Source organism: Betta splendens, chromosome 1 (genome assembly GCF_900634795.4).
Source record: "Betta splendens chromosome 1, fBetSpl5.4, whole genome shotgun sequence".
Lineage (NCBI taxonomy): Eukaryota > Metazoa > Chordata > Actinopteri > Anabantiformes > Osphronemidae > Betta > Betta splendens.
Window position 1 is genome coordinate 19,607,161 of NC_040881.3, and position 27,732 is coordinate 19,634,892.

General features: G+C 39.2%; 3 protein-coding genes across 6 annotated transcripts; 1 reads left to right on the forward strand and 2 right to left on the reverse strand.

The window, feature by feature from the left end:
• Window positions 1-71: 71 nt before the first annotated feature.
• LOC114847439 (testis-expressed protein 2) lies at window positions 72-18,479 on the reverse strand. 3 transcript variants are annotated; one of them, XM_029137406.3, is made up of 13 exons: window positions 18,337-18,479; window positions 17,771-17,862; window positions 8,644-10,180; window positions 8,317-8,517; window positions 7,852-8,182; window positions 7,397-7,635; window positions 7,157-7,318; window positions 6,529-6,628; window positions 3,697-3,823; window positions 2,889-2,996; window positions 2,485-2,694; window positions 2,229-2,349; window positions 72-1,862 (listed from the first exon to the last, which is right to left on the reverse strand). In XM_029137406.3, the coding sequence occupies exons 3-13, from the start codon at window positions 10,153-10,155 to the stop codon at window positions 1,713-1,715; spliced, it is 3,261 nt and encodes a 1,086-aa protein (XP_028993239.1). In that variant the 5' UTR covers window positions 10,156-10,180; window positions 17,771-17,862; window positions 18,337-18,479; the 3' UTR covers window positions 72-1,712. The 3 variants fall into 3 exon arrangements, with proteins under 3 accessions (XP_028993239.1, XP_028993074.1, XP_028993154.1); XM_029137241.3 differs by having other exon boundaries at window positions 2,889-3,002; XM_029137321.3 differs by lacking the exons at window positions 17,771-17,862; window positions 18,337-18,479 and adding an exon at window positions 14,958-15,111 and having other exon boundaries at window positions 2,889-3,002.
• On the forward strand, window positions 14,379-27,084 carry LOC114847827 (perforin-1-like). 2 transcript variants are annotated; one of them, XM_029138037.3, is made up of 3 exons: window positions 14,379-14,519; window positions 24,109-24,644; window positions 25,728-27,084. In XM_029138037.3, the coding sequence occupies exons 2-3, from the start codon at window positions 24,109-24,111 to the stop codon at window positions 26,902-26,904; spliced, it is 1,713 nt and encodes a 570-aa protein (XP_028993870.1). In that variant the 5' UTR covers window positions 14,379-14,519; the 3' UTR covers window positions 26,905-27,084. The 2 variants fall into 2 exon arrangements, with proteins under 2 accessions (XP_028993870.1, XP_028993782.1); XM_029137949.3 differs by lacking the exon at window positions 14,379-14,519 and adding an exon at window positions 18,496-18,664.
• Window positions 19,056-20,752, reverse strand: LOC114848024 (myeloid-associated differentiation marker-like). Its single transcript, XM_029138152.3, has one exon. The coding sequence runs from the start codon at window positions 20,386-20,388 to the stop codon at window positions 19,498-19,500; it is 891 nt and encodes a 296-aa protein (XP_028993985.1). The 5' UTR covers window positions 20,389-20,752; the 3' UTR covers window positions 19,056-19,497.
• Window positions 27,085-27,732: the final 648 nt, after the last annotated feature.

Sequence of the window (27,732 nt, forward strand, 5' to 3'; positions counted from 1 at the left end):
TATACAGTAGCTGCTGTGTCCCAATGAATAATCTGATCGTAATAATTTGCTCTGCATGAAATTACAGAAGATATGTTTTCATTTGGCAAAGGATTTATTTTGCTTTATAAATTAGGCAGATAGAAATAATCATTGAATAGGACCATACAATTATATCCAAATCTTTAAAAAGTTAATTTTTCACAGATTACAAGTCATGACATGATCTTCATATATTCTCAAAAACCTTATTTCATTCTGTTTATTTCAAAGTAGACAAAAAATATAAACATAACCTTTATTTAGTCATTCAAAAAAAATGCAGCGAAGTAAAAGACACCAAAACTTTTTTTTGTTACAGTGCATTAGAATGCTATAAGAGCAAAATAAGGGAAGGGCAAACAGAAAAATTGGTATTGGGTAAAAGTTTTGATGCGGGTAATGTGTTGCATTTGTAAATTTTATATTACAATACAACATCGATCCAGGATGTGTACCTTGGACAGAGAGATCTGGCACCAATAGCCACGACGACCTTAGTAAACATTACAAATATGGCTAAAAAAATATATTCTCTCGAAAAACCTCTTGGCTATAACTTTAACAGATAGAATGTATGTTAAGTTCAGCAAATGCTAACTACAAGTCAAGTATAGCGATAAGTGTCTTTCCAAATATATTACAAGGCTAGTCTTTAAATTCAAAATGTTTACTCAGGTATATTGACTGAATGACATATCTAAAACGATGCAAAATGAGCTAGTGTTTATTGTAAGGAATCATAACAAAAAAAAAAAAATCACTTGTTTGTGCAACCATTTGCATATCCCAACCAAGTGGGTAAAAACTGTTTTCATATATAAAACATGTCCAAACATACATTTAATAGACTCATTCTTCTCAGACGTACACTTTAATATACTGTAAGACATATAAGAGATCATACTAAAGCCTATGCACCCTATCATTGCACTTAATGTGTTTGTTATCAGTAAGAAATTTACATAGTGAAGGCTCTTGATAAATATTTCCAGAGAGACATAGATAACGGCATTGTTGGCATAAAAGCAGGGTTTGGCAAAAAAAAAAAAAAAGCATTCAGGGTGTGTTCACAGCACAAAGAAATACTGTTTGTTAACACCTGATATAACTGCTCACATTAAGCCACGTAATGGTTTAATGGCAAATTAACATACTGTACCATGAAGTATCTGAGCTTGCTTAAACTTGCTTTCGCTTGATTCTCACCAATGTAAGTAACTAGGCTTCGTCACACAGGTATCATTCACTATTATTTTACAAAAGTGTGTCATACTGAAGTGCAAATCTCCACTTGTGTAACTAAAGGGCTACCTATCTGTCTCACACTCTGGTCTTAGCAGAAGACTATCATTTGTAGGCAGTAAGGTATCCGGTGAATGCTTCCACAAAAGACATTATGTACTTGCATCTTCATATATTACCCTTTGTGAACTTCATCAACCCCCGAAGTCTGAGTCACTGATATATATATATAAAACAAATTATTTGCTCGGTTACCTTATAAATACTACAGAAAAGAGCAGCAAGTTGCAGTTTCACTGTGTAGTGTTTCCTTGGTCATTTCTACATTGTTCGTTCATATAGTCTCCCTATGGCAATTAAAACACCTACTACAGTAATGTGTTTGTGTCTGACCTATGAACGTTGACTTCATTTCCAGTTATGAGATCAGAAAATACTGTAAACTGTCCTCATGGTGGTGTGGTACTTTCTCTCTCCTCCTGGGAGGCCTCAGAGTCTACTGGGGGACTAACCAACGGCCCGCCAGCTGTGCGTGGGTCCATGGCAGAATGCATGACAGTCAGCCACACATCGTCCATGTTTGGCATTACAAAGATTTTCTAAAAAGAGTAAAAAAAAAAAATAAATAAAAAAAAAGACAGTGATTACTAGTCTTGGCAGATGTTAGGTCATGCAACACTGACAGTAATGTACTACATACTGGATAGCTCAGTTTAGTTGTTTTTTTTTCCTGACCTACTATTACTACTACTAATAATAATAATATTAATTGAACCTTACTGATCCCACATAGGGAAATTAGTCTCTGCAGGGGGCTTATGTAGGTTTTTTTGCTCATGGATGCACCTACAGTAGTGCCAGAAGCAGAGCTTGAACCTGAGACATTCAGCCAATACTGTACCTGCTGAGCTACCAGGACATTACCCCCAACTCTTTAAATTCAAAATGATAAGTTGTTTGAGTACCTGGAATTCCTGGTCCAGTTTTTTCTCTATCCAATCAGTAACATGAGCCAGAGTGACTTCTCTTTCTCCAAGTTTGGGTCGTGCCTTAAATTCCAGATGAGGTGGTGTCCTAAAACCATACCTGCAACAGAAAGTAATCAACACAATCCGGTTTACCTAATAAAAGTTAGGTTATTACACCAATGAATGATTTACAACACAAGTATGCATGGCCTCACAGATTATGTACTAGCAAAATAATGCTTTGCATGCATACCATATTCTGTCAGTTGGTGGAGGAGGAATGTTGACAGCCAGCGTTCCCTGAAGTTCCTGCAGCTCAACTGTAAGTAGGAGTGGTGTATTTGACACTTCTTCCATCTTCTTTTTGATAAATTCTGTCTCTGTGGCCTTCTGAAAGTATTTCGATTTGGCAATCTTGTCCACGAAGCGCATGATCTTGCTCGGCTTGTGGCCTCCAACCAAACTGTATTCAGTAAAACAATGGGTTTGAATGAAGTTGACTATGAAAGATGTTTAATTTGTTATACGAAGAAATTAATTTAAATGCAACTGAATTATTACTGATACATTTAAAATATAATATTTTTGAGGCATTTAAAAATTCTAGTAATTGAAAACAGGCAGGTTATTAGGCAGGTATATAAAGTTATAACCCACCCCTCTGCTCCAACAGACTCGTTTGACACCCCCGAGGAGTCCTCCTCATCTGATGAGCCAGCACTGGATGACTCCTCATCACTATCAGCTAAGCAGTAAGTCCGTGGCCTGTATCTGGAACCACATGAATAAATACAAATCAATTAGAAATCTCACAAATATAAATGTACACATGTACCAATATATGTACATTCTTTACATATGATGTTTCATTTATCTTCTTGCCTGAGATCTACTGTATCACAAAAAACAGGGACTAAGCAATCAGACGTTCCTAATACAGTAGCTGTGTGGATACACCATGACTGCTCATAATAACAAGTCTGATGAAAATTGCTAAATAAATAAATAAATCAAAATATACAGTAGGAGATACTACTACAGTATGTGTAAAAGGTTGAGATGACAGAGGCGCAAAGCCGGGTGAACCATGTAACCCTAGTGTACTTAGTCTGACATGTAAGTGTTTCATCTTTGTGGAAGATGGATTCTTGAAAGGAAAAGTTCTATGATCAAACAGTACACACGTTAAATGAGATGAGGCATTAGCTGGGGTAATAAAATTAAAAGGGAAAAATCTATAAGAGGAAACAATGAGAACTGATTTGAGAAGCTTCTGAAAAATCGGTCAGAACTCACCATGAGAAGAAATATATCCAATTACCAGTTGTTAAAAGAAGAATCCAGAGAGGAGAGAGGGAATATCAGAAGAAGAAATAAAAGAAGAACACATAAAAGAAAATATACAGAACACAGTGGGACGTACATTATACATATTACATACATTATGCTATTAAGTATGTCTTACCCTTCTTTGCCAAGGTCCCCTATTCGGGCACCTTCGCCCTCTTTGCCCAGGCGAATGAGGTTCATCTTGGTCTCCAAGGTCATCAGAAATGAGCCACTGTAAGAAATCTCCAAGTCAAACCACAGACCTGAGAGACACACAGGGATTAGAATAAAACCTTGATACGACAACAAGATTAAAAAGGGAAACAAGATAAACACACATTAACGGTAATTAGATATCTACCAACATATGTAAAAATGTTTTCAAGCTCACTGATCCCCACAACACAATTTCATTGCACAAAACAAATTATAAAATGAGTCTTAAATACAGATTATGAACGGAGAACAACCTAGTCTTTCTGGAACACCTGTCTTAGACCTAGAGATCCATGTTGGTGTAGTTTTTTGGTGCACCACTGGGAGGCATCAAAGCATATCATAATGCAGGAAAGCTGAACAAAGTGAAGTTTGAGAGAGTTTTAAGATTGTAAGAAGCTATAATATATTCTAAGCCAATCAGATATACTCATTATCACCACAGAGCAAGAGGGCAGTGCAGACAGACAATGTGCCCTGTATGTGCCGAGGTAAATAAAAATAGACAGCTGAGTGAAAAACGCAGATTCAGCTGAACCCATCAGCCATTGTTTAACCCACCTGTCCTGAGAAACATGGTAGGTCTGGTTTAGCCTACTGTAGGTCTGGAATTATCCAAGGCACTGAATTTTATTAGTTCAGTGTTGGAAATTTTGGAGAGTCAGTGTAAGCTGGTAGATCAGGGCTTACATGAAATCATACTGTAACTGCTTAGAGAGCAATGTTTGTCTAAATCGGGCAAGATTACTGCTTTTGTGCATGCAAAAAACTGAAATCTAAGAAAGAGTATGCAGAGACAAGTCAGAGAAACAAAGGGGTTTATTGGTGGTTTACTGATCCATAATGCTCCAAGTTCATATTTCAAGCAATGAGGTGAAATACAGAAAACCAGAGCATACAGTGGACAATGCAACCACTCTCTGCATAAGTGAATGTTTGTCTTTAATATCTTTAATCAATCAAACTTTGGCTTTGTTTTGAGTAGAACCCTGACTCCAAAGTTAAATTGTCCATAGGTGCGAGTGTGTAGGCGGCACGGTGGTGGGTGTCGCCTCACAGCGAGAAGGTCCTAAGTTCTCATTATAGGGTTATGAGTGATGGTGACTCAGCACAGGCATGAGGAAAGCTGACAGATTTAAAAGTAAGGACACAAACAGGAAGATAATATGAAGGAGAATGGTTGCAAGAGGAAGAAGACTAGAAAGAACCCAGGAGATGTGAGAAATTGATGTGAGAATTAGACAGACCAAAAAACAGTAAACAATTAAAAATCAGAACAACAGACCTCACAGAGCTAAGACTCACTCTATTCGGCCCACAGACAGCCATAATACCTCCTAAAGTGCTTAGAGTTAGATTATATTGTAGCAAGCTACGAGTTCACAAACCAAACAAATGCCACTGCATTTTTGTAAACAAGGCTCGGTTTTATGTAAGGGGAAAAGATGTCCTCATAATAAATCAAATACAACAGGCCATGTTGCATTTGCACCAGGCCAGTAAACGGCTGACCAGTCTTGGTCACACTCTGGAAGGAAATGGTTTCTTCTTTATTTAAGCCAGATGAGAGAGAGCCTACAGAGAACACGGCTCTTTAACCTTACAGTGAAAATAACAAAACCTGATGGCTGACGAGTATAACATGCTGAGCAGCCATTAGACAATACGCCAGTGTGATAGACAGTAAACCCTATTTTACCTGTGAATCCATTATGAATGAATGCAACCAACTATTAATGTTGGCTATTCTGAACAGTTTCCTGTTTGAACAGTTTCCTGTATTGGTGGCACACAGGTTCAGCGGCCTTAGCACTCTTTGGTTTTTCTTACTATTTATTTATAATTATGACTGAGCATGATTGATTGTCTTTAGAGGCACCTGAGCAATAGAAACTTTATTATTATTATATTTATATAATGAAAATAAGGATTGTATTTCGTAAGTATATTTGTTTTAGGCCTTTTTACTCTAAAAACAGATCAGATCAAGACAGACTAAGACTTTTATGTTACAGTATGCCAGATTTTAGTCTGAACGGCGTTGGACAGAACTACAGTAGGACACATAGCACGGAAAAGTATTACTCATTGGGGAACAGAAGCAGCATTCAAGCCAGATGATTCAAAGTTGATGCTCTACTGAAATAATTGTTGATTATGCTGCATGCAAAACCACAATTTATTCATCCTATTCATGTTTGGATGGACAAACTAGATTTCTGTATATTATGTGATAACATAACATATTCACTGGCAGGTAAGTACAGTATCTGATTTATTTTTCTGCAGTAGTGAAAAAGTGCCATACATCTTTTAGTCTTTATTTTTGGAAAACTGACAGAAAAAAGGATTTGATGATACACATATTTGGGATAATAAGAATGGCATCTCTTCCACAGCCACTGCATGTCTGGATTGTCTAGTATCAATTTTTATATCCATTTTCAGTAGATGGTTAAATTCCGCTGTACCTGCTCTCTGGAGGCAGCATCTACAGAATATCTGTCCTGGTGCTGTACTCAACACTACTCTAAGCTTACTTAGATTGTAGGCATGCATTAGCACATGCATTGGCATGTTATCAACAATGTGGACACAGCAAACTAACCTGGGTGTAGTAGAACTTTTAAACCTATAAAACAATCAAATGTGCCCTAGATGACAGAATTGTAGATGACAGTTCATGTTAATGGACTGACTTTGTGTTACTGAGCGTGTTTTACACATAGGTAAAAAAAAAAAGATCTCTTGCCTCTATAGTCAATGGAGGGTTTGGATGCACCAAGGATTCTGGGAGTGACAGAGCCCATGTCCAGTTCATTCAGCGTTAGCTCATTCATGAAGTAAGGCAACTGCAAATGAACAAATAATACAGAAATGTTATGAACTACAAAACCTGTGGAACACACAGTAGCTGTTATTGTATTACCTGCATAAAACTGTCTTTGTGTTTCAGAGCCCTAGAGAGACATGCTGTTAATTTTTTTTTCTAAGGGAAGGGCAAATAAGATTTTGCATGTTCTTCTTTACTGAAGGTGCTTCATACTTCTCAGTCCCTTGTGGACCAAAATTAGATTTTTTTTCTCCATTAAACTAATACTAATAACAATATTATCTGCTGTTACTGTTTCAATGTATATTGTGGACAATCACAAAAAGTAAAAAGTTAGTATAAAGAAAGAAATAAACAGATGAAAAGGATAAGATATTTTTATCTTGTCTCTTTGCTTATGAATTCAGTATTGGCCACCTGAGGTCCCTAAAATCTACAAGAAGCAGATTTGTAAATTCTTCTATACAAAAACCTCTTCTCATGTCTGTCCATTTCAGTTTCAACCAATTTGAGAGGAACAGGTAATTAATGGCTCTGCTCCACTTACCCGTATCTTACTGAGCTTCATCTGAATCTTCTTGGAGACAACTTCAGCCCAATGGGGTTCAGTCAGGAAGTCCCAGAAGACACGGCCAAGAGCTGCATTCACCCAAGCAACAGCCTCATCCTCTTCCCTTGGATGAGCTTGACTTGAAGTGGTGGTCTGAAACTAAAGATTAAAAATACTGCAGGTGAGAAAAGAAACTAAATGTTATTAGCATAAATATAACGTACATGCTAATGCTACCTTTTTGTCTGCCCCAGGGCTGTTCTGAGGACTCTGGACGAAAGGGCTGGTAGCAACAGAGCTAACTGCTGCCTGTTCTGGCAATATGGAGGCCATATAGACACTGTAGTCAAAAGGCAGCTTGGCTTTGGCATTGCCTGCCACTGCAGAGGAAACTGAGGGGTCCTTTGATTTGGGCTGAGGCACCAGTGTCTCGTCTAGACTGCTGCGGCTGCTGCTGCGACTGTGGGAGCTCTGAGCTGTGGGCCACGGCAAATATAAGAAAGAGGTGAGAAGTGATAATGCATACAGTATTTGATGCTGCTTCTGATATAACAATACTAGACTTGGAACATCAGAAGTCTGCTTGTGACTCCACGTATCAAATACTGTACAAGTGTACCATAAAATAATCTCTGCTAAACATGGTTCGCTTACAAGGATAAAGAAGGATGAACAAGATCAGTTTTGCTTACCGCTCTTAATTCCTGCAAAACTGGTTGTTTTCTTAAGGCTTGTCTTGTGTTTGGATGCTGAAAGAAATCGCTGAAACCACTCTTCTTTCTCTCTTCCAGTCCTTCCGAACAAATAAAGGGTCACATCTCTGCTGGATGAAGCTGAAGCTCCTTTTTCCAGTGTTCCTCCACTGCCGTCTTCCCTGCTTGTCAAGCTTGTGCCCTCGCTGGCTTCCCACCTGTGCCCCTCTGCCTTTGACATGAAGCCATCCTGCTTGGCCAGTTCAATGCACACAGGGTATTTTTTATTCCATACACGCTTCCTGGCCAGGCTGTTAGGCACTAGATATACCTGAGGGAAGAGCCATAGGAAGAATTAATGAGTAATTATCACAGATGAGCAATTGAGTCTAAGTACATTCATATAACCTGTCCAAAGCTGTAAGGGGACATAATGCAGTCTAAAGAAAAAGTTGGGCAACATACTTTGCTGTTGGTGAGGTCATAGATTTTCTGACTGATGTAAGTGACATCAGGTTTTGGTTCATTGTGTGTGGCACGGCGGGCGATGTTGTGATTGGGCTTAGAAAGGCGAATGACGGAGCCCTCCAGTCGGACATACACGGAGTGTGTCAGTGTGGCATGGTAGGTCTCTGGATCATAGTTTGAAATCTCATTCATCCAGCCCTGGAATAATTAAACATAGTTTTGTTTACAATTCCAGACAAAAGACAGTGCAAACAGAGGTATGTGGCATAAGATGAATTAAAAAAACTATTATCAATCTATGAAGGACAGAAATGATTCACTGACCTTATAGATTTCCGGTTCTTTAATGTCCAACCTGGTGATGTTTGACAGCTTTCTATCGCACCTAAAATATGTTTTAGAAGAATTTGGTCCTGTGAGCCACACAACACCAATGGCTACAAGGAATCCCAGGCCAATCCCAAGCAGCATTCCTCCAAAGTAACTTGGCAGAGGTAATACAAAATACCCATACACCAGCACAGTAAGGGCAACAAGAGTATAGTATGGAACACTGGGTACCAACTCAACATTTTCCAATTCATCTTCACTGCATGGTTCTGTGCTACCACTTACTGGCATTTTAATCTGACTGTCAGTTCCACTTTCATCAGTTCTATTAGCACCATCACCTTCAGTGTCAGTACAAGTTTCAAAATCATCACTGTATAAGATGCAGAAGTCCTCGTCCTCCTGTTTGGCAAGAGCAGACATAGAGCATTTGTCCAGTGACATGGAAAGGGACAGTGATTTGCTGGGGCTCTTAGTGTTAACAGAGGAGGAAACTGATTCAAGTGAAACAGAAGATCTGCAGTTGGGGCTCTCAGCCTCCCATTCACCTCCCTCTTCCTCCTTAATGCAATAGTTGTTGTTGTTACTCTCAAGGTGACCGTTGATTGCCTCGCTGGTGAGTTCTGAGGCACTGGCAGAAAGGGTCTTGGGCCGGTAAATATTGCTGCCACTCTTTTCATCCATGATCTTAGTCAAAAGTTGGAATGGTTCAGAAATGACTTCAGAAAAGCGACGTTTGGTGTCTTCAATGCGTGCCTCAACATCGGAGACTTTGAAGAAGCTGCGATTATCTGGCGATGTCAGCGGAGAGGAAGGGGCAGTTTTAGAATCAACAGCAGTCGACACTGTAGCAGATGGTATAAATTGCCTAAAGAGTTGCAGGTTAAGACGGGATTCTGAAAGACGGTATGGTGCAGAAAAGGAGGAGTCTTGGGATGTATCTGAAGATAGGGACTTGACAAGAGTCTTCATGAGATGCCTGTGCCTCACTGTTGGAGCAGGAACAGATGAGACCCCGTCACGAGCCTCAGCATCAGAGGAGATAGACTTAACCAAACTTAAAAATGGTTTGTCACTGGAGGGAAAGCTTAAAGATTTAGAAGGCGAAGCATTAGAAGTTGAGCCTTTCTGCTCAACAATATTTGCTGAGAAGGTCTGTGTGGGTGCATCGTTAGTACGATGTCTAGAAAGAGGAGTAAGTCTGGATGATTCCAAATCAACAGGAACCTCAGCAGCAACATCCAGTGACGACCCTTGAAACATCTCCTCATTTGCCTCTACAGCTGTAACAACGTTTGAGTCATCCTGAGTGACTGGGATGGAGGGGGCTGTTGTACAATACAACTCTTCCTCCTCATCCTCTTCCTCCTTCCCAAAAGCAGAGAAGCGAATGGTGATTGTGTCCTTTGACGGTGATCGATGCACATGCAACTTGGGGGCCAGAGTAGGTGGCGGTTTGTCTGGGTCGTGAGCGCTTGATGCATGGCTGAACTGCCGACTGGTCATTGCAGCACTCCCACTGAGTCACAATCTGCCAATTAAGAGAAAGACATTGATCAGGTAACCAGTCAGTTTATCAACAAGTTTATCAAGCCTTTTTTGATTTTTTTTCCTTTCAGAATATGATGATGTTATTTGTCAAACATTTCAGTGAAGTAAATAAATATTGTATTTAGGTATAGTGCAAATCATTTAATAATGTTCTTAAACATTTCACACAAACCATTTAAGAAAATTAAATATAAATTATGTATTACTTAATTAAAGACTACTTTTCAAGAAGCACAGTAGTACATTATATTTCTAAAGCATTGTTGTGTGAAAGACATGATTAAATAAAAATATTTTATTGTGTTGAACAATTGAAAATTTCAAAATTGAAAAAAAGCAAGCTTCACTTGTTGCATTAAGGCACACTGGTCACTGATCTCTATAGTGCTGAGAAATATTCACAACTCAATTTTAAGTGCGAGATAAAATAAAAACTGTATTTCAACACAGGTTTTCATAGGATGTCCAGAGACAATAAAGTCAAAGTCCAGATATTCAATCGAGTTACATTACATTGTGTAATGAGAGAAACTGAGGATAATATTTTGCAGTGGGCTGTGGGTCTGAGGGGATTGCAAATTCCTGGAAAGTGCCGTTCGAGCATTAGTTCAGCAAAACTAGGGCAAAATAAAGAAGCATAAAAGAGGCTACAGTACTGAATACTGAGTATTGACTCAATTACAAATAAAACAAGTAAAAACAGGGTTAAATCAAGTCATGTGACATGATGTCTACCAGTAATTCTTTATGCTTTTCACAATATCAACCCATCGTATTTGTAAGTGAGTAGCATACAGTAGTAGATGCAGAGGGCTTTCAAAAAAGCCCAGAGCCTGAGAACGGAGTGTAATACAGGTGACAGAAACTTTTTTGAACCCCGTACTATCATGTTGGTCAATGATAGGCTGAACTTCATCCAAATGCAATGTATAAAAAAAGAACTGACTGATATGAGCCTGATTTGTCTTGATACTTTGTTATATGTTCTCATTAGAAGAATATCAGGAACAAGATAAAAGCTGCATTCATACTGTATAATCAAACAAAAACAACCAACTGCATGGCTGTAAAGGTTTTATGAAATAATAATACTGTGAAGTAACTCAGAGTGATTATAAACACTGGTGCAATGGGCCCGGTGTTCCTCAAGGTGTAGGACAATGAGTAAGGGTGTATAAGCAGTTTGTGGATGACAAAGATCCAACACCAAATTCATAGAGATTTGGTCCATGTTGTGTGACCTTTGAATGGATATCAAATGTTATGTGCTTACTTCCCCCTGCCACACAACTCCAAGTGTTTCAGATTAGGACACAGTTGACATTCAATATTCATCATTATTCCTACAATCATTTGTGAGCAGACAGAGTTTAACTAGCAAGCGTTATATTTAAAGGCATACCTTAGATTAAAATGTAAATTATTATAATGTTTTGTTGACATTTGGCACATTTGGTCTTTTATCCAGGCAACAGAGGTGGCATGAGGTAATGCTGGTTAACTCACAGATTCAGCTTGATCACTCATTGTCACATGAGTCACATGAGTGAGTGAGGCTGTTGCCCTGCCAGGCACCCTGCCAGCCACCTCTGTGCCTGGTTAGCCGCCTTCAATTATCCAGCAACACAATATGGCCATTCTAAAAGCCCACCGGTTGGAGCATGATTTTGTTTGAACACACAAATAGAACGTAACAATATTTGCCAACAGCTCATAAGGATTAGTGATAAGATGTATGACTTTGTGCTCTATAAAATAATTGTTCACAAATAAATGCTATTTAAATAGATAGATCAGAATTGAAATCGGGCAAATAGTGAACTGCTCTTCTCCATGTTAATGCATGCTTTTTCAGGTGTGGACACCCACTGACAGTGTAGTACCCTGATGTCTTGTAATCCCAGAGCCTTTTTCTGGGCCACGGAAAGAGAAAGGACAGGATGGAATAATATCTTGACATGCTAACTAATATAATTGGAGTAGGAAGACATTAACTCCGCAGTATCAAGTTGCAGAACAATCATTACAGAGATATATACAAAAGATTGGTACCTGAGAGAAAAAGAATGAGGACAACTGATCGTTTGGAATGCAATGTAATGAAAAGTCACTCAAAGAGGAGTTACAATAAAAAAAAATTAAAAAAGCACAGCTTGTTTGAGAAGAACAATAAGGGCATCTCTGTGGCATACAGCCTCATCAATGACAGTAATTCATTTCAACAGAAGGTCACATTAATTCTCTGCATGTGTCATCATGTAGGTTTTCTTATTCCTAAAATACATGTAAGAAGGAAGTATCCAACTAAAACAGAAGCTAAATGCACTGAAGGAAAAGTGGGTCCTCAAATAGACAAAATAAGAAGATATTAAATTCTTGTTTGAGTGTAAATTCTTGGAATTAATTCATGTCAGACGTTAATATTCAAGAATATAAATGATGGGCGTTCGACATCAACATTTTGAAAAGTAACAGATTTAGTGTTGCATAAAACACCCAGCCTACAACAGCAGATGTGATTGTCAGGGAAGTATAAACTGTGCCTCATTCATCTTCATATTAAAAAGGCACATGCCTTTTCATGCTAAACAATGCTAGAGAACTGAGCACTGATGCCTCAATAAGGTTTCTGTATTTCCAGCACGCCGGTGGAAAATGCTGTTTTAGAAGTCACGTTCATTGCCACGCCTCTTACAGAAGTGCGTATGATGTCATAGCAGTTACAGGTCACAACATCCAGCTTCTTCTTGTTTAACTAAAGCCAGAGGCTAACGGCCTGCTAATGGCCCATTAAAAGCCAAAGCAAGAAATGAATGAATGAGTGGACCTCACGGTTCTAACTGGAGAGTCTGACACTGTAGAAGACCACTCTATGTGGACCTGAGTCCATGCAGCACCATGTAACACTGTAGTAGCTCTCTGTGTCACAGGAGCACATTACTGTCTGTGATGGTTGCTATGCTGCAGCTCCACCTTAACTGTGTGTGTCAGAAATACTGTTTTGATATTCTGCGTTGGTCTGGGCACGATAGCAGGTGGTTCTAGTGTCCTGTTTACCATCGACGTAGGAAAAAAAAGAAATACGACAAATCGTTCTTAGACAGGATTGGCTAATTTATCAAAATGGAAAATGAGTAGAAGAATTCCCAAAAAAATGGATTTTATATGCTCACAGTCCTATTAAATTATTTTGGTGACTATTTAAAGTTTCCCCACAGCTTGAGTAACACATTGTGTTTACTATGCAGACACAGCTCATATGATGTTTTGCCCAAAACAAGGACAATTGTTCCATTTTTCCCTAAACTTATTAACTCTGCCCAGCTAGATGCACTCTGCATGACGAACTGCCAAAGAGCCTTGGACTGGCTGGAGAGTCCAATCTTTTCTGCTAATTTGTAACAATGAACAGAACTGCAATTGTGCTAGTTTCTTGACCATTATCATTATCAACAAGAAATCATGGATGTAATCAGAGTTCTTGTCCAAACAAGTTCAAGTTCTTAGGACTACATAAGCAAGAATTAGTTAACTTCCCTACGTTCATGTCCACAGCATGAGCCTAAAAGGACTGGCCCAACTGGCTTACAACTCGATAAATGTAATTTTTGCAAGTCATCCTACCAGTGACTTTTTGTAAAGTCAGCACCACATGCCAGTGTATTTGATATCATTTGATGTAATCTGAAACAGTTAAGATGAGCTAAAGAAGAAAGAAAAGAAAATTAACTGAAAGACAAACACACTCCCTGGTGAATAATATGATGAAATCCCACACCCCTTAATGTCAGCCCGGTTGCCTAGGAAGGAAAGGCTTTTTGTGCAATAAGAGCATCTATTCCCTCTGCTTGCAGCAGAGTTGTGTTGCAAAGCTAACAGCTTTACCGACAGTGATACAGTACATCTCTAGACAATGACACAACATAGTACAGCGCTCTTTTCAGTATTTTCGCTTTGCATTGAAACCTTGTCTTGTGCTCAAACTGAATAGATTAAGCAACAGTGTTATTATTATTATTATTATTATTATTATTATTATTATTATTATTATTATATGAATACATACAGTATCATAGGTATGTAAAATGCCATCATGTCCCTAAATTCCCTATTTGCTGGCATGAGCATGTTTGTGTGCATGTGTAAGACTGTGGTAAGAGAGTCATTTCACACTGCAGCTTCTGGAGTCAAATAAACAACAGCAGGCCAACAGAACTGAAAGTGTTCAAGAATGCTGACAAACTGGTGAAACAGGCAGGGACTGAATTGTTCGAGTGACATTGTGGATCAACCCTCTATACCCATCATGAATTAAAAAGGTAAGAGTATGAGATTGCTTTTGGAGGAATAGTGCACTGCTCTTAGCCTACACAAAACACAAAGTACCAATACTGTTTATTACTGCTGTAAAAAAAGAAAGAAGAACATCTTGTGCTGCTTTGAAATGTAATTTTACAGTTTCTAATGTGTGAATGAGTCTCATGACTGGAGGACTAAAATAATATAAACCTCTGTGCTGTGGACAACTTAAAAAAACATGATGTCCATAAAGACATCTAGCCGTTTGATATTTCACTATGCCACTTGCAATAACTAGAACACATCATACACTCACAGGTCCAAATACTGTATGGTTAAAAGGATTTCCCTGATACAACCATTAGTCCAAACCAACATAGACTTGCATTAATTTTATATAGAAATGTGAAAAGTGTTTTTTTACCAGTACTTCTCAAAAGAAAACCAGCAAATCTTACAGGTTGTTGTCTTCCTTCCATTCCAATATTCAAGCTTCATGTTGGCTGGTATGAGGAAACATTGTTAAAATGTCTTCAGGATTGCTCAATTATTGCCTGCAATGGCTCAGCTGCTCAAGACCAGAACAGTGAAAATTCACTGCCTTGTGGAGAGCATGTGACAAAGTCTACACCAAAACTGGGAAGCTAAAAAGAGTTAAGTAACAACCATAAAAAAGGACGGGGAGAGAAACGGCAACAGAGGACCCCGCCCACTGCCAACCAGCCAGTTCACTAACCCAGACGTTGTCTGTAGTAAATAATGCACTCTTCATGTCACCGCTTAGCCCTGGGAACAAGCCCTTATTACTTTTAAATGACCTCGTTGGCAGCTGCACTGACAAAACTGTGACACCGACCATGTATAGAAACCTGTCGACATGCTTTAGATTCATAAAAGGATTCAGTCTCTGTTACCACATTTACCTGGGGTCTTCATTGACGACACTTTTATTTAATTTAAATGTGAAAGTCATGTCTGTTTGAAGATTAAAGTTTTAATAAGTCTGAGTCATCTACTGTAGCCAGCAGCTAGCCACACGTCCTGCTAGCATATAGGTTGTTAGTTAGTGTGAAAGTGCTGTACATTCACAGTAATCAGTGTTAGACAAAGCAAAAGAAATTGGACAAACATTTCTCAACAGCAAAGAAAAAGCTAGACTGTTGTCTAGCTGGTCAGGTGAGAGCTGCTATGGGAAACTGAAATGGGCTCTTTTATGTTACTGTGTTCCAGACTAATCTGCAGACCCCTTGAAATTGTGAAAGAATGGCTTTAATCTTTAAAAAAAAAAAAAAAAAAAAAAAAAAAAAGATTACTTCACTGTTCCTCGGGGCTCAAATTCTAACTAAATTCAGTGACGCGCAGCGAGTCTGATTCCAGCAGTTTTTACTCTGCCTGTCACATCAAGAGGAATCAGGAATAATGCCTCCTTTTATTATAGAAATGCTCAGAAGTAATATTTATAGATAGACTATATTTATACATGTTTCCACCTCCCACTTCCATTCTGCCTCTCTCCTTAGGTAACAAGTGATTACTATGACAATCGTAAAATTATACACTGCACCATGAGCACAGAATGAGAGAAGCACCGGAGACATGCCAGTAATTTCAGCTGCCAGTCAGGCTGAAACTTTGGCCTGATGCTCCAGTAACGGTCAGTATTTCAGTGGTTATGAAAGTAAGCAAGCTGACTGATTTCAAGTGTATAAAAATAGGTTTGGCAGCTTGGAAGCCCACGTTATGAGTCATATCTGTGAGCAGGTGTACAGTCAACGTAGGCGTCACCCAGTTTCTAGCAGAAAATGATAATCAGATCATTATCTCTGTTTTGCTGAATGGTGACTATTGACTGGTGCTCTCCTCTCTTAAAAGAAAAAGGCAGTAGTCGAACCATTTAGTAACCAAAATCCCTAACCCAATCCCTTTCTGAACAGTTGAGATTCAGCGCACACTAAAGCACATCTATTTTAAACACATTCTCACAGACAGTAATTGAAGGTCTGGTCTTCTCCAAATCATTTAGATAGACTGCTGAGAAACACCATATACATACTGTACCCCTCACTGCACCTGCTGCTCCAAACCTAAATCCTGTCTTTGACAGGTGGTAGACTGCAGTGATACACTCACACAGGGTAATCATAGCACTATATTTTATCCAAGACATGGCAGGAAAGTGTAAATAAAATATTTAAAAAAATTATTATTAAATTTAGGATTACAAAAATCTATTTAAAAATGAAATGAGTAATAATCAAGTAGAGTTATATTCATTATAGAATTTTGCATGAAATCATTCCATTAAAAATTTTATTTACTTTACAGTATAACCATTCCAATAAATTATTCCAATAAAGTATGGTGATAAAATAAAAACCCAACATGATTTATTTAGATTAAATAAGATCAGATAGATTAAATGATTCAGGTTTCACGCAAATTTGACACTCAAACAACTGTTAGCACCTTCAAATAGCCAATAGCAGCAAACGTTAGGCAAAATTAGATATATATAAAGTAAAGGAATAAAGTTTAGCACCAACTGCACAGAAATGCATGGTCTAGTGTGTCATGGCCTGGAGATGAGAGTGCAGAGCGCTTCAGCAGATTTTGTGCTAAATAAATCATAATCATAGCCTGTTTACAGATTGAAAACAGTTCATACAGTATTAGCATTTTATGGAATTTCTTTCAGATTTTTTTTTTTTTTACAGAACATTTGTACTGTAGACTAATGTGACGTGTCGGATGTTCACTAGATATAAGTGTTAAAATTATCAGTGAATGTATTTGATGTTTAACAACAATTTCATTTGAAAACTGGCAGATCACTGTTAGTACTTCACTAGTTTGCATAGTAACTTACAATATTTAACCAGCAACACTTCAAGATATGTGTAGTGTATAGGTCCACATGTTGCACAGCAGGCCTTGGCCTAGATTTATGTACAAAACAGTTTACAGCCTGAAACCTGTGGCCTTTCAAAATGGCATTTAGCAGACAGCTGATGACAAACCTGTTCCTTGCAGTGATAATTCCTATGCAGCATGGTCATTTGATACCATATGTCTGTGTTACACAGATTAGAGTCCTACATAGTGATTTTGTGTAACTTTGATTCTTAATTTATTCTTCAGTCTTCTGCGTTTGTTTATCCACCGTCTCTCTCCTCACCCTTTTCCATCTATCTGGACTTTGCCCTCGCTGAGGTCATTTGTAGCTCAGAAAACGGATCAATAAGGAGTTCAAATTTACTGGCAAAGTGCTTACCTTGTACGCTCAATGCCATTCAACCCAGCCTGGGACTCGCGTCTGCCTAAGGCAGAGTCAGATTTCGCATGTCGGCCAGGCCCAGGGGGCTTCTGAGGAACACACAGCCAGAAAACGAAACGCACAGCAATTAGATGGTAAAACACAAACACAATGACTGAGCACTAAAAAGGGAGTGTGTTTGCTTCTTGGTGATAAGCATTACATTCGTGGGCTTTGTCGAACCATATGGCAAGCAATAAAAAGCACCAGCTTAACTAGGAGTGAACATACGAGTGCTGTAATAAGTTTTATCAACCGACACTAAGCTGCCAGGTGTTAATAGCAAACCTAATAAGAAGGACCAGTGAAACCTGCCCGTCTAGTGCTGCAGGAAAGATAAGCTAATGACGTTAGTGAGACTCTTCATAATCATGAAAACTACACACATTGAGCCGTTATGAAAAAGACACGTTTCCCCTCAATTTGTTGACGAATTCTTGTTAGTTTGACCGTCCACGCTGGCCGAAGTCAGCTCACTAGAGTCACAATATGTTTCAAACCTACTAAAGGTCTGTATAGCTTACCGCGAGAAAACGGCCTGTTTTGTTTTTGGATACAACCAAGATCAGCGGTTTTTGTCCACGGAACAGGTTTATTTGTCAGTTTCCTTCTCCACGTTCCAAGTAGTTCCAACTGCTCGTTTTCTCGCGCAGCCTGTTGACAACTGACTAGCTAACCAGACACAGTTCCTTAAAGGAAAAAAAACGCTGGAGTTTACTAAGGCCAGAGTAATCAAGACCTGTGAGCAGGATGGCTGGCTGAGCTGGGCCGCCGACTGTCAACGCTCGATATATCGACGAATCAGCTCTCCAGGCCTAGAGCAGACGAGCGCAGATGTTTAACGTGTGAAAGGTAAAATAACGTTGCACATTGTTTTCTAGATAGATTGTCAGTCTAGTGGTAAAAATAAGCAGAAACATGGGCATATTGATAAAGTTAAATTGTGGTTATAAACCAAATTTGCTTTTTTCTAAGTTAAAAGTCCAGGCCAGTGATTTAACAGTCGATACTAATGACAGTGTTGCCATCTAGAGTTAACAAATAGCAACATGAGGGTAATCTACAAGATACTTTTATTGTGATTCAACATAGTATTTGTAATGTATTTTTAATTTGTAATAAGATACACAAGTTTTTCTCTAGCTACTAACAAAGGACAGTGTTTAAATACAATGGTAATTATAATTCACTGTAGCTCTGTTTGTATAATAAAGTGTGTGAAGGAAAAAAAAACTAGAAATGCTGGTTTTTCAACAATGAGACAGAGGTTTAATATTTAAACTTTATCCTTGGCATTTGTTTATTCCTTTTATGTAGGCAAATTAAACATGTTTATATTTTAATCTTTACTTACTATTTGCTTACTTGCTACCAGTGAGGAATACAACATACTGTATTCATTTAGCCCTTAAAGTATAAGTTTGTCTATGATGATGGTAGCACACTTGAGCTACACAGAACATGCAGCATAGCCTTTTCAAATATCAGTAAAACAGTATAAATACACTATTCAGCTGTATACATAGTTTTGCTTAATATTCAGTTTACTTTACGTAGTTACAAGTCACAGATCCGAAAATAAAAACCTGGGACTGCATCAATTCAGTTTGACTTTACCAAAACAAGTAGAAAAGACAGTTTCATACAATCTCTAATACACATTTAAATTAATGTTATATGTTCCCCTATGTATGACTCCTGTCACACAACAGTTTGATGGAGAAGGCAAGGTCCACAGTATAGACCAACAGAGTAATACTGACAAGCACAGCTTCTATAATAACCAAGCCATAACTGTGACTGTTATACTTGAGCTGCATAACTTTGGTGAAAGAAATCACAGTGGCCACCATGTAGAGCATCACCCCAATCATACTGGACCCAGCCAAAAATTTGTCAAAAGGCAGGGGACATCGCCCAGCAAAGTCACCGAGTATTACCACAAGGGTGACTAAAGACATAAAGATACAAACACTATATGAGGCACAGGAAACCCAAAGCTGCCAGAAAGGTTGCCTAGGCTGTCCACAGGTCATCTCCACAGCCAGGGGTATCATTTGACACCCTCCCCAAAGTTGGAGTATCTTGAGAAGCCCAGGCATGCTGCCCATATAGCCTCTCTGTTCATGGGTCTGGATGCGAAGGATGTAGGACTCTGAGCTGTAGGCCACAAACGTGAAGCAGGCTGCCACCGCTGCCATCACCATGCGTGGCGACACCTTCTGATGATCCACGATGAACCAAGGGAAAACGAAGGAGGCACTGAGACACATCATCGCGCCCAGCACTGCCACTGTCATAGTCAGGTTTTTCCAAGAAATTGGGAGGAGGCTGTGAAACTGAATGACACTGAGTATGTGGATGAGAAGTGTGAGGGTGAAGAACAAGCCCCAGGTAAACATGCAGAAGAACCAGAATCTGTGGAAGTGTTGGCTGTGAGCTGTGTTATTGTTTAACTCGGAAGGTTCCAGCGAGGCCACAAGACTGAATGTGCTACAGCTAGATAAGACTTCCAATGTCCTCACCAGAAACAGCGGACTTATGAAGTCACTGGCTTCCAGCACAATCACAGGCATTGTCTCAGGAAAGAATCCCTCATCCAACAAGCAAGATATCCTTGGATGTTTCAAGGATCACGCTGATATCAGTTCTTCTGTTCCTCTTTTTCTTAGTTCCAAAACTTGTCATCCAACGAGTACCAATGCCAATATATCCGCTTAAATTTGTAGTACAGTCCAACAGAGTCCATGGAAACAGCAGTGTTCAAAGAAAGCTTAAAAATGGTTTCTTTCACAGGTTTCCGTCTTTTTCACACATGAAGTGCAACGTCAAAATACTGAGGCTTAACAGGTAGATTCTGTAGCTGTCACAATGCGCCTCGCCTACTTCCTTTTCGAGGTTGCAGTAACGCACTTTCAGTCTCGATGGAGCTAGGTGCAAATGACCACATTAAAAGACAAAATGCAAACTATCTTCCACCCACCCCCAGTTCTCACGAAATGCTGTTCTTTCTGTGAGGTATTATACAGCAAGGAAACAACACTTTGCCATCATTTGTCTGCCTCATTAAATGCTTCAACATCATTGCTGTAGGCACACTTTTGATACACCAGTTCCCTGGAAAAGAGATTTTCACCTTCAAACACAGAGTAAAGCTCCTATCCACTTTTTGATTAGTGCTATAGACTGGACGTTAGTGAAGTATTTCTCAGAGTATTGGTACTGTGGGGGTGAAGCTTCTCCAACCTCTAGGGGCTTGATGCTCTAACAATAACATCCACATTTTGTTTTCTACTAACTGATAATTCTTGGAAATCTATTTGAGTTGCAACGATTGAAATGAGTATCTAGGTGCCAGCCTCTGGTAACCTCTCGTTACCGCTCTTGTGTATTATCTTGTGTATGAAGGTCTGCATGATAATGTCTTGCACACGTTCAGTTTACTACATGAAGTACATGCACAAACAATTTATATGCCTTTTGTTTCCTTACAAGTTTTCCAGAGCAGATACAAGTGTGTTTTTTTTGCAGTATTTTGCAGTATAATCAGCCCGTCTGCGCATGATCAGCCTGCTTTCTGTGTCTCTTATACAACACAGGGCTTGTACAAATACTTTAGTTTTGACGAAAGGGAGACACAAACTCCAATAAAACTGTTAAAAAGGCTGCAATGCATGTGGCAGAGCTTCATTTGTCTGCTGGGACCCAATCAGGTGTTCCTTCAATACGATTTATGCCTTTGGACTAATTGAAATGTACCAAGAAAGAAATATGCAAAAAAATGAAATAATCAAACATACAAGGAACAATTATTCTAAAATTCAACAGTTTACCTAAAACATCTGATAGCAATAGGTCACGTTTCCACTTGACAATGTTGAAAAGGCTATGGTAAAAATCCAAAATGCAATTTTTCCGGCGGAAGAACTGAGGAGGAGCAGCAGCAGGGGGTGCAATTATCAATACTATAAAAGGAAACCGCCTGTGCTCTAACCACAAGCGAGCAGAACAACACTTCCTCTTTAGAGGAGTCTATGTCATCGTGTCCGGCACAGTAATCTGGTTCATAGATGGACGGTATTTCTTCAGAAAACAGCTATGTACCTACGAAAGCAACACAGACAGAGCTGTAGCCGTTATACTGTAGCTGAGGGAAATCAAATACAGTACTTACAGTATATGTTTAGTATTCGTGGTTCTGTTGTGCCACTGGTTAGACAACAACACATCTGTGGGCCTACTGCTGTACAGTATATACATATTTAGAATCAAGATTTAAGTTCTAATTAATTAAGGTTTCAGCTTGATAAAGCTGGAAAAAACAGTAACTGGAATACACAAAGAAGCCCAATGTGTCTGTGTTTCTTTGTGGTGTCTATAACTGCTAAATGTAATTATTCATTGCAAAATTGAACCTTCTCATTACTGTAAATTGCTTTAAACACATGACAGATACTGTATGTGAAGTGTGAAATAAAAATAAGTGAGACATTTCAAACCATGTGCTGTTGACGGTTCTGCATATTCACTAGCAAAATACATTTTGGCGTCCTCTGGTTGTTCTCATAAAGGTTCGCTTTTGAGCATGAAGCTAATTTAAATGTTAGATTTGAAAAATATGTGGGATGCATCTGCAAACTTGCCTCCCAAACACAGAGCACAGTGTCGTTATGTGACACAGGAAGTCCTACAATACATGCAACGACTTTACACTGCATGTCTGTAGATCAGAATCAGTGATGTTTAAATTCACCAGTAACGTTTCATGTGTAGTATCAAATTGGGTATGATATGAGTTTCTATCATTTGCTTATTGTCATACATTTGTTGTAATCACCTGTTGTGATTAGCCGCTTCATTGATTTCTTACAGTTGATCAAAGCTGCATCAAAGCTCCTGTTTTGTCTCTTTGCTTGTTTTACTGATTGAAAACGCCATCAGTCATGCAGGTGCCGCAGTAAAATTAGATAGAGAACCCAAAGAACTCCTACAAGAATTATTGTTGAGTGAACATAAAGCAGAACACATATGATCATCAGCTAGAAGCAAAGTAGTATTCAACATTTGACTTTAACACAATTCATCTATCTCTTTGAATCTCGTTTGTTTCATTGTTCTGCTTTTAGGACGATGATCTCATTTAGGCCATGTGACATTAATGCAGAGAAAGCAAAAGGATTACAAATGTTCAGATGCCACTGCTCATTCATGCTCAGTTTCATCTGAGCTTTTTTTCAATTGCAGCCTCCACAGAGAGAACAATTTTCCAACAGAAACCTCTGGAGGCGCCATCTATTCATTTCTAGTCTGTTTAGGTAATTGTGAAGGTCTCTTCTGTCGTCATTATTTCCATTTCAGTATGAGATGCTTCTGAGCTGCAGGCAGGCACTTGTAGCCCCCACACCGACATACAGTAGCCATGCTGTTCTAGAACTAGCCAAGACACAGCCCTCATGGCCTGCTGGTACCGGCCCCTTCAGCAATAGAAGCTCTGAGGCTGTGGTCCATTCTGACCTGTGGATAAGGAACGTAAAAAGGTACTGTAGGTGGAATGTAACAACAGTCGACCCAAGAGCCTCACAGAGTTGCCTGCAGTCCCCTCTCACCACAAGGCCATAAGTCAGCTCTACATGGGGATTACGTTTTGTACAAAATGTAGTGCACTAGTCAATTCATGTGTCATAGTTTGAAACAAGATGATGAACATGATGACAAGTCTAACATTTTACTGTACATTTTATCACACATATGTTGACTTGGTGCTGTAACTTTTACTACAACTTGTGAAGGTAAACCTGTGTCAGTGTTATTAGTTACAACCAGCTGTTCTGTGTTAATGTGGAGGCTGCTAGACCACTAGTTGAAGTAAATGCTATACTTAGAGTATCACTGAAATATAGAATTAAAATAACATCTGACAAATATTAGTAATCCTGCCTGAAAGCAGCTGCTGCTCCTTTTAGGCCTCAAAGGTCATAGTCGAACATTGAGCACGCTTTGAGCGCTGCAGCCAACGGAGGAAGGGAGCTAGAGGTTTGACCACATATTGCATATTGCAGCTAAATGCAAATGCGTGAAAATATCAAATGCTTAAGGCTCCACCTTCACATCAACACTATAAAATTATCTGACAGTTGTAGCTGCTGGACAGACCTACAGTAAATGTGAACAGACACAGTATGGTAAGCACTGTGTTTGTTTTATGTGTCATCCACTTAAACCCTGTCTTTACTTAGTGTGCTTTGTTTAATGGTTTCTTTAATGCTGTTTTCTGTTTTCTGACCTTTGTTCCACAGATGCTACAGCTGTGGCCCGTCTTGCTCCTGTGGGGGGCGTGGGGGCGTCTGTGTCTGTCCTCCAGTGCCAGCTTCACTGGGACACCACCGGAGTGTGAACACGCTCACTTTGTCCCTGGTTACAATCTGGGTGGAGAAGGTTTTGACATTGTCACGATGGAGCGTAAAGGGGCTTATGTTATTGATACTGAGAAGTGGAACCTTGGTAATGGCACCTGCAAAATGTACAGAAACAGCTACATGAACAGGGAGAAGCAGAAGGTTCCTGCAGCTGTGGTGGACTGGAGAGCTCTGCCCAAGTGCACCTTGAAGGTCTCAAGCATAGTATATGATTCTGTTGAAACCCTGGTCAACGACTCCACATCGTCTGTGTCCAACGACTGGAAAGTTGGCCTCAGTATCCCAGTAGATCCCAGTGTCACCGTGGGGGTCGGCCTTGGAGGCTCCCACTCCAGAGACGCTGCCTTCGGCATGCAGAAGTCAAAACAGGACCGCTACAACTTCTTTCGTCATTGTGTCTCCTGCAGCTTCTATAGGTGAGTTGAAGGAGGATAAAAGCTTCTGTCGAGGACCTGTCAACAACCTTCACAGTATTGATATATTAATCTTTATCACTGTGAATGCTGTCGACAGCACAACTACAGTATTTACAGCAATTGTAATATTTAGCAGCAACTTTCAGCTATTCTTTCAGGACTTTAAAACTAAACAGCTTAGCTGTAAGCTTTAACTGGTTGCATATTTTCAGCTATGTTTTTATTATTTAACCAAGATTTAGATACTTCATTCATTTTCACCGGTGACAAAACAATTCTAGCACTATCTTCAATTGAAATTTACCTTCTTCAGCTTCTTTTGCAAATATTAAGCTCTGTTTAAAGCTAGAGCTGACAATTTTTCAGTTTAGCAGTTAACCACATGCACTGCCTACAAAACTGCCTACAAATCCTTTAAAAAAAGCCCAAGTCAATGTCATCATCTATATATCTTCTGACTTGTTAATTTTTGCCAGTTAATGAGACTTTTTTTTAGTATTGTAGTATATTTCTGCCAAACCTTTTAAAATTGAAAGCGGGAAATTATGAATGAGTTGATTATGTAGTTTAATTGAATTGAAATAATAAAGTGTCTGGTGGAGACCATAATAAATTAATAAAACTTTTAATAGTAATAATAATAATAATAATTAAAATAATAAAAAACCCTTTCTCAATTTGACGTTCTACTTCTACCTTCTCAACTAATTTAATTAAATTTAATTGTAATATGTATTTTGAAAGGTTCAGCTATATTCCATTTTTTCAGTTCTTCAATTTCACCAAATCTATTACAACTTTACTTAATTTGTAATTCAACTGCTTCTGCTTTTTCTGCAGCTACATTCAGTTGTACAATTTTTCAGCAACTTAACAAAGCAACAAAACTGCTTAGCTGTAAGCCTTAACTGTTTGCTTATATTCAGCTTTGTTTTTATCATTTTAGCAAAGTTTTAGATACTTCAATAATTTTCAGCAGTTGGTGAGAATACAGATATTTTCTGCTTCAGAAAAGTGTCCACTGGTAAAAGTGAGTGACGTCATTATTAAATGTTAGTAAGTCTAATGTTTCCTGCTTGTCAGGTATCGACTGGCTACACATCCTCCACTGAGTCCTGACTTTCAGTCAGCCATCAACTCCCTTCCTCGATATGCACCAGCCACTGAAGAATCCTACCGTGACATGATTGACACGTATGGGACACATTACATCACACAAGTGGCTCTTGGAGGCCAGATAAAAGCCATCACTTCTGTCAGGACCTGTCAGGCAACCATGAGTGGCCTGTCAGCCACCGACATCAGTGACTGTCTGTCAGTTGAAGCTTCTGCTAGTTTTGCAAATTCTGCCAAAATTGATGCCATGACGAAACACTGTGAGGCAAAGAAAAAGAGTTTAGGCTCCAACCAGAGTTTTAGTAGTACATTTAATGAGAGGAACACAGAGGTCATCGGTGGACACATCGATACTGCTGACATCTTGTTTGAAGGCCAGTCAAACCCATCGGTCTATAACACATGGCTCAGCTCACTGAAGAACACGCCTGATGTGGTCCGGTACAACATAAAGCCACTGCACACCATACTGCCGAGCAGTCATCCTGCCACCGCCGGACTGAAGCGAGAGGTGGAGAAGTACATCAAGAGAAACGCAGTGTTGAAGAAATGCTCTGAATCTTGTCAAGTAGGGCACAGATCCAACAAAAGAGATCCCTGTGACTGCGTCTGCGACAGTAGCCAGAACATCAAGTCTAACTGCTGTCCTGCTGGGAAAGGTCTGGCAACACTCAGGGTGTTTGGGCTCTATGCAGTGGATCTGTACGGTGATATGTGGACAAAGACGGATGGTTCAGTGCAGGTGAGTTATGGTGATCAAAACAAGAGAACCATCATCATCAGTGACAATGATAATCCTAAGTGGCCAGAGTCCTTTGAGTTTGGAGCCATCACTATCAACATGAAGAACATGCTGACGTTCCAAGTTTATGATGAGGATACCTACTGGAACAGTGACCTGCTTGGCGAGTGTTCCTTCGCTCTGCGAAAGGGAAAAGTGAGTGACAGCTGCATGTTGAAACATGGAACCTTCTTCTTCTCGTACATAGTGGAGTGTGCCCCAAGTCTCAGCGGTGCACAGTGTCAGGATTATGCTCCCTCCCCCATGAGCTCGTCTCTGGCCAAAGTGTTCCACACCAGAAATGGGGTCCTGCTTGGAGAGTCGGGGGAGCAGCCTGCAAAGCCAGAAACACAGTCAGGCTGAGGATTCTACTCCTTGACCAGTTTCTGGCTGGTAATACATTACAATATTAGCTTAGCTTTGCTTAATAATAATCAAACCTGCTCTGCTATTTGTCAACTAAATCTAAATAATGTTTGTTGTAAGACTGTCTACCTTAACTTCCTTTAAAATCTAACAATAAAAAAAAATCTGCAAATATGATTGTGTGTGATGTCTTGTCATTGATTTTGGTATTTTGCCGGAGCATCAAACTGCATAATCGTAATAACACCATACTCAGTCTTTATGATGACTTCAAAAATGACTCCATATTATATTTCATTAAACCTGTTTTTAATACCTAATCATATGCACAACAAAAAACGAAGAACTGTATTGCTTTTGAGAAGAAAAAAAAGAACTTGGCTACATTTAAATTAGTTTGAGACTAACTTAAAAACCTCCACCTCCACATTAAGTCTAGGTTTCTTATCTTTTGAATAGGGAGCCTACAGTGCATATATCACAATATAGTGTATATATATATGAAATAAGAAATTTCCTTAAATCAACACTACAGTGTGAATCATAAAAACTGCTAAAGCAACAGGAACTGAAACAACACACAGCGATAGGGAGGCTGAAGGATTAGGTGTGCACTGTCATCAACTGTACAACAGCAGTGACTGATGTGTTTATGGCTGCTCACACTGAGCCAACGTGAGTCTAAGAGTCAGTTAGTATCTTTTAGTTACTGCTGACCTACAGTATACTGTAATATGTGGCTTAGTGGGAATGAGGCACGATCCCCACACCTCCTTGTGGAAGCACATACTGTACGATGCAGGTCAGGGCAGGTCACAGTGATCC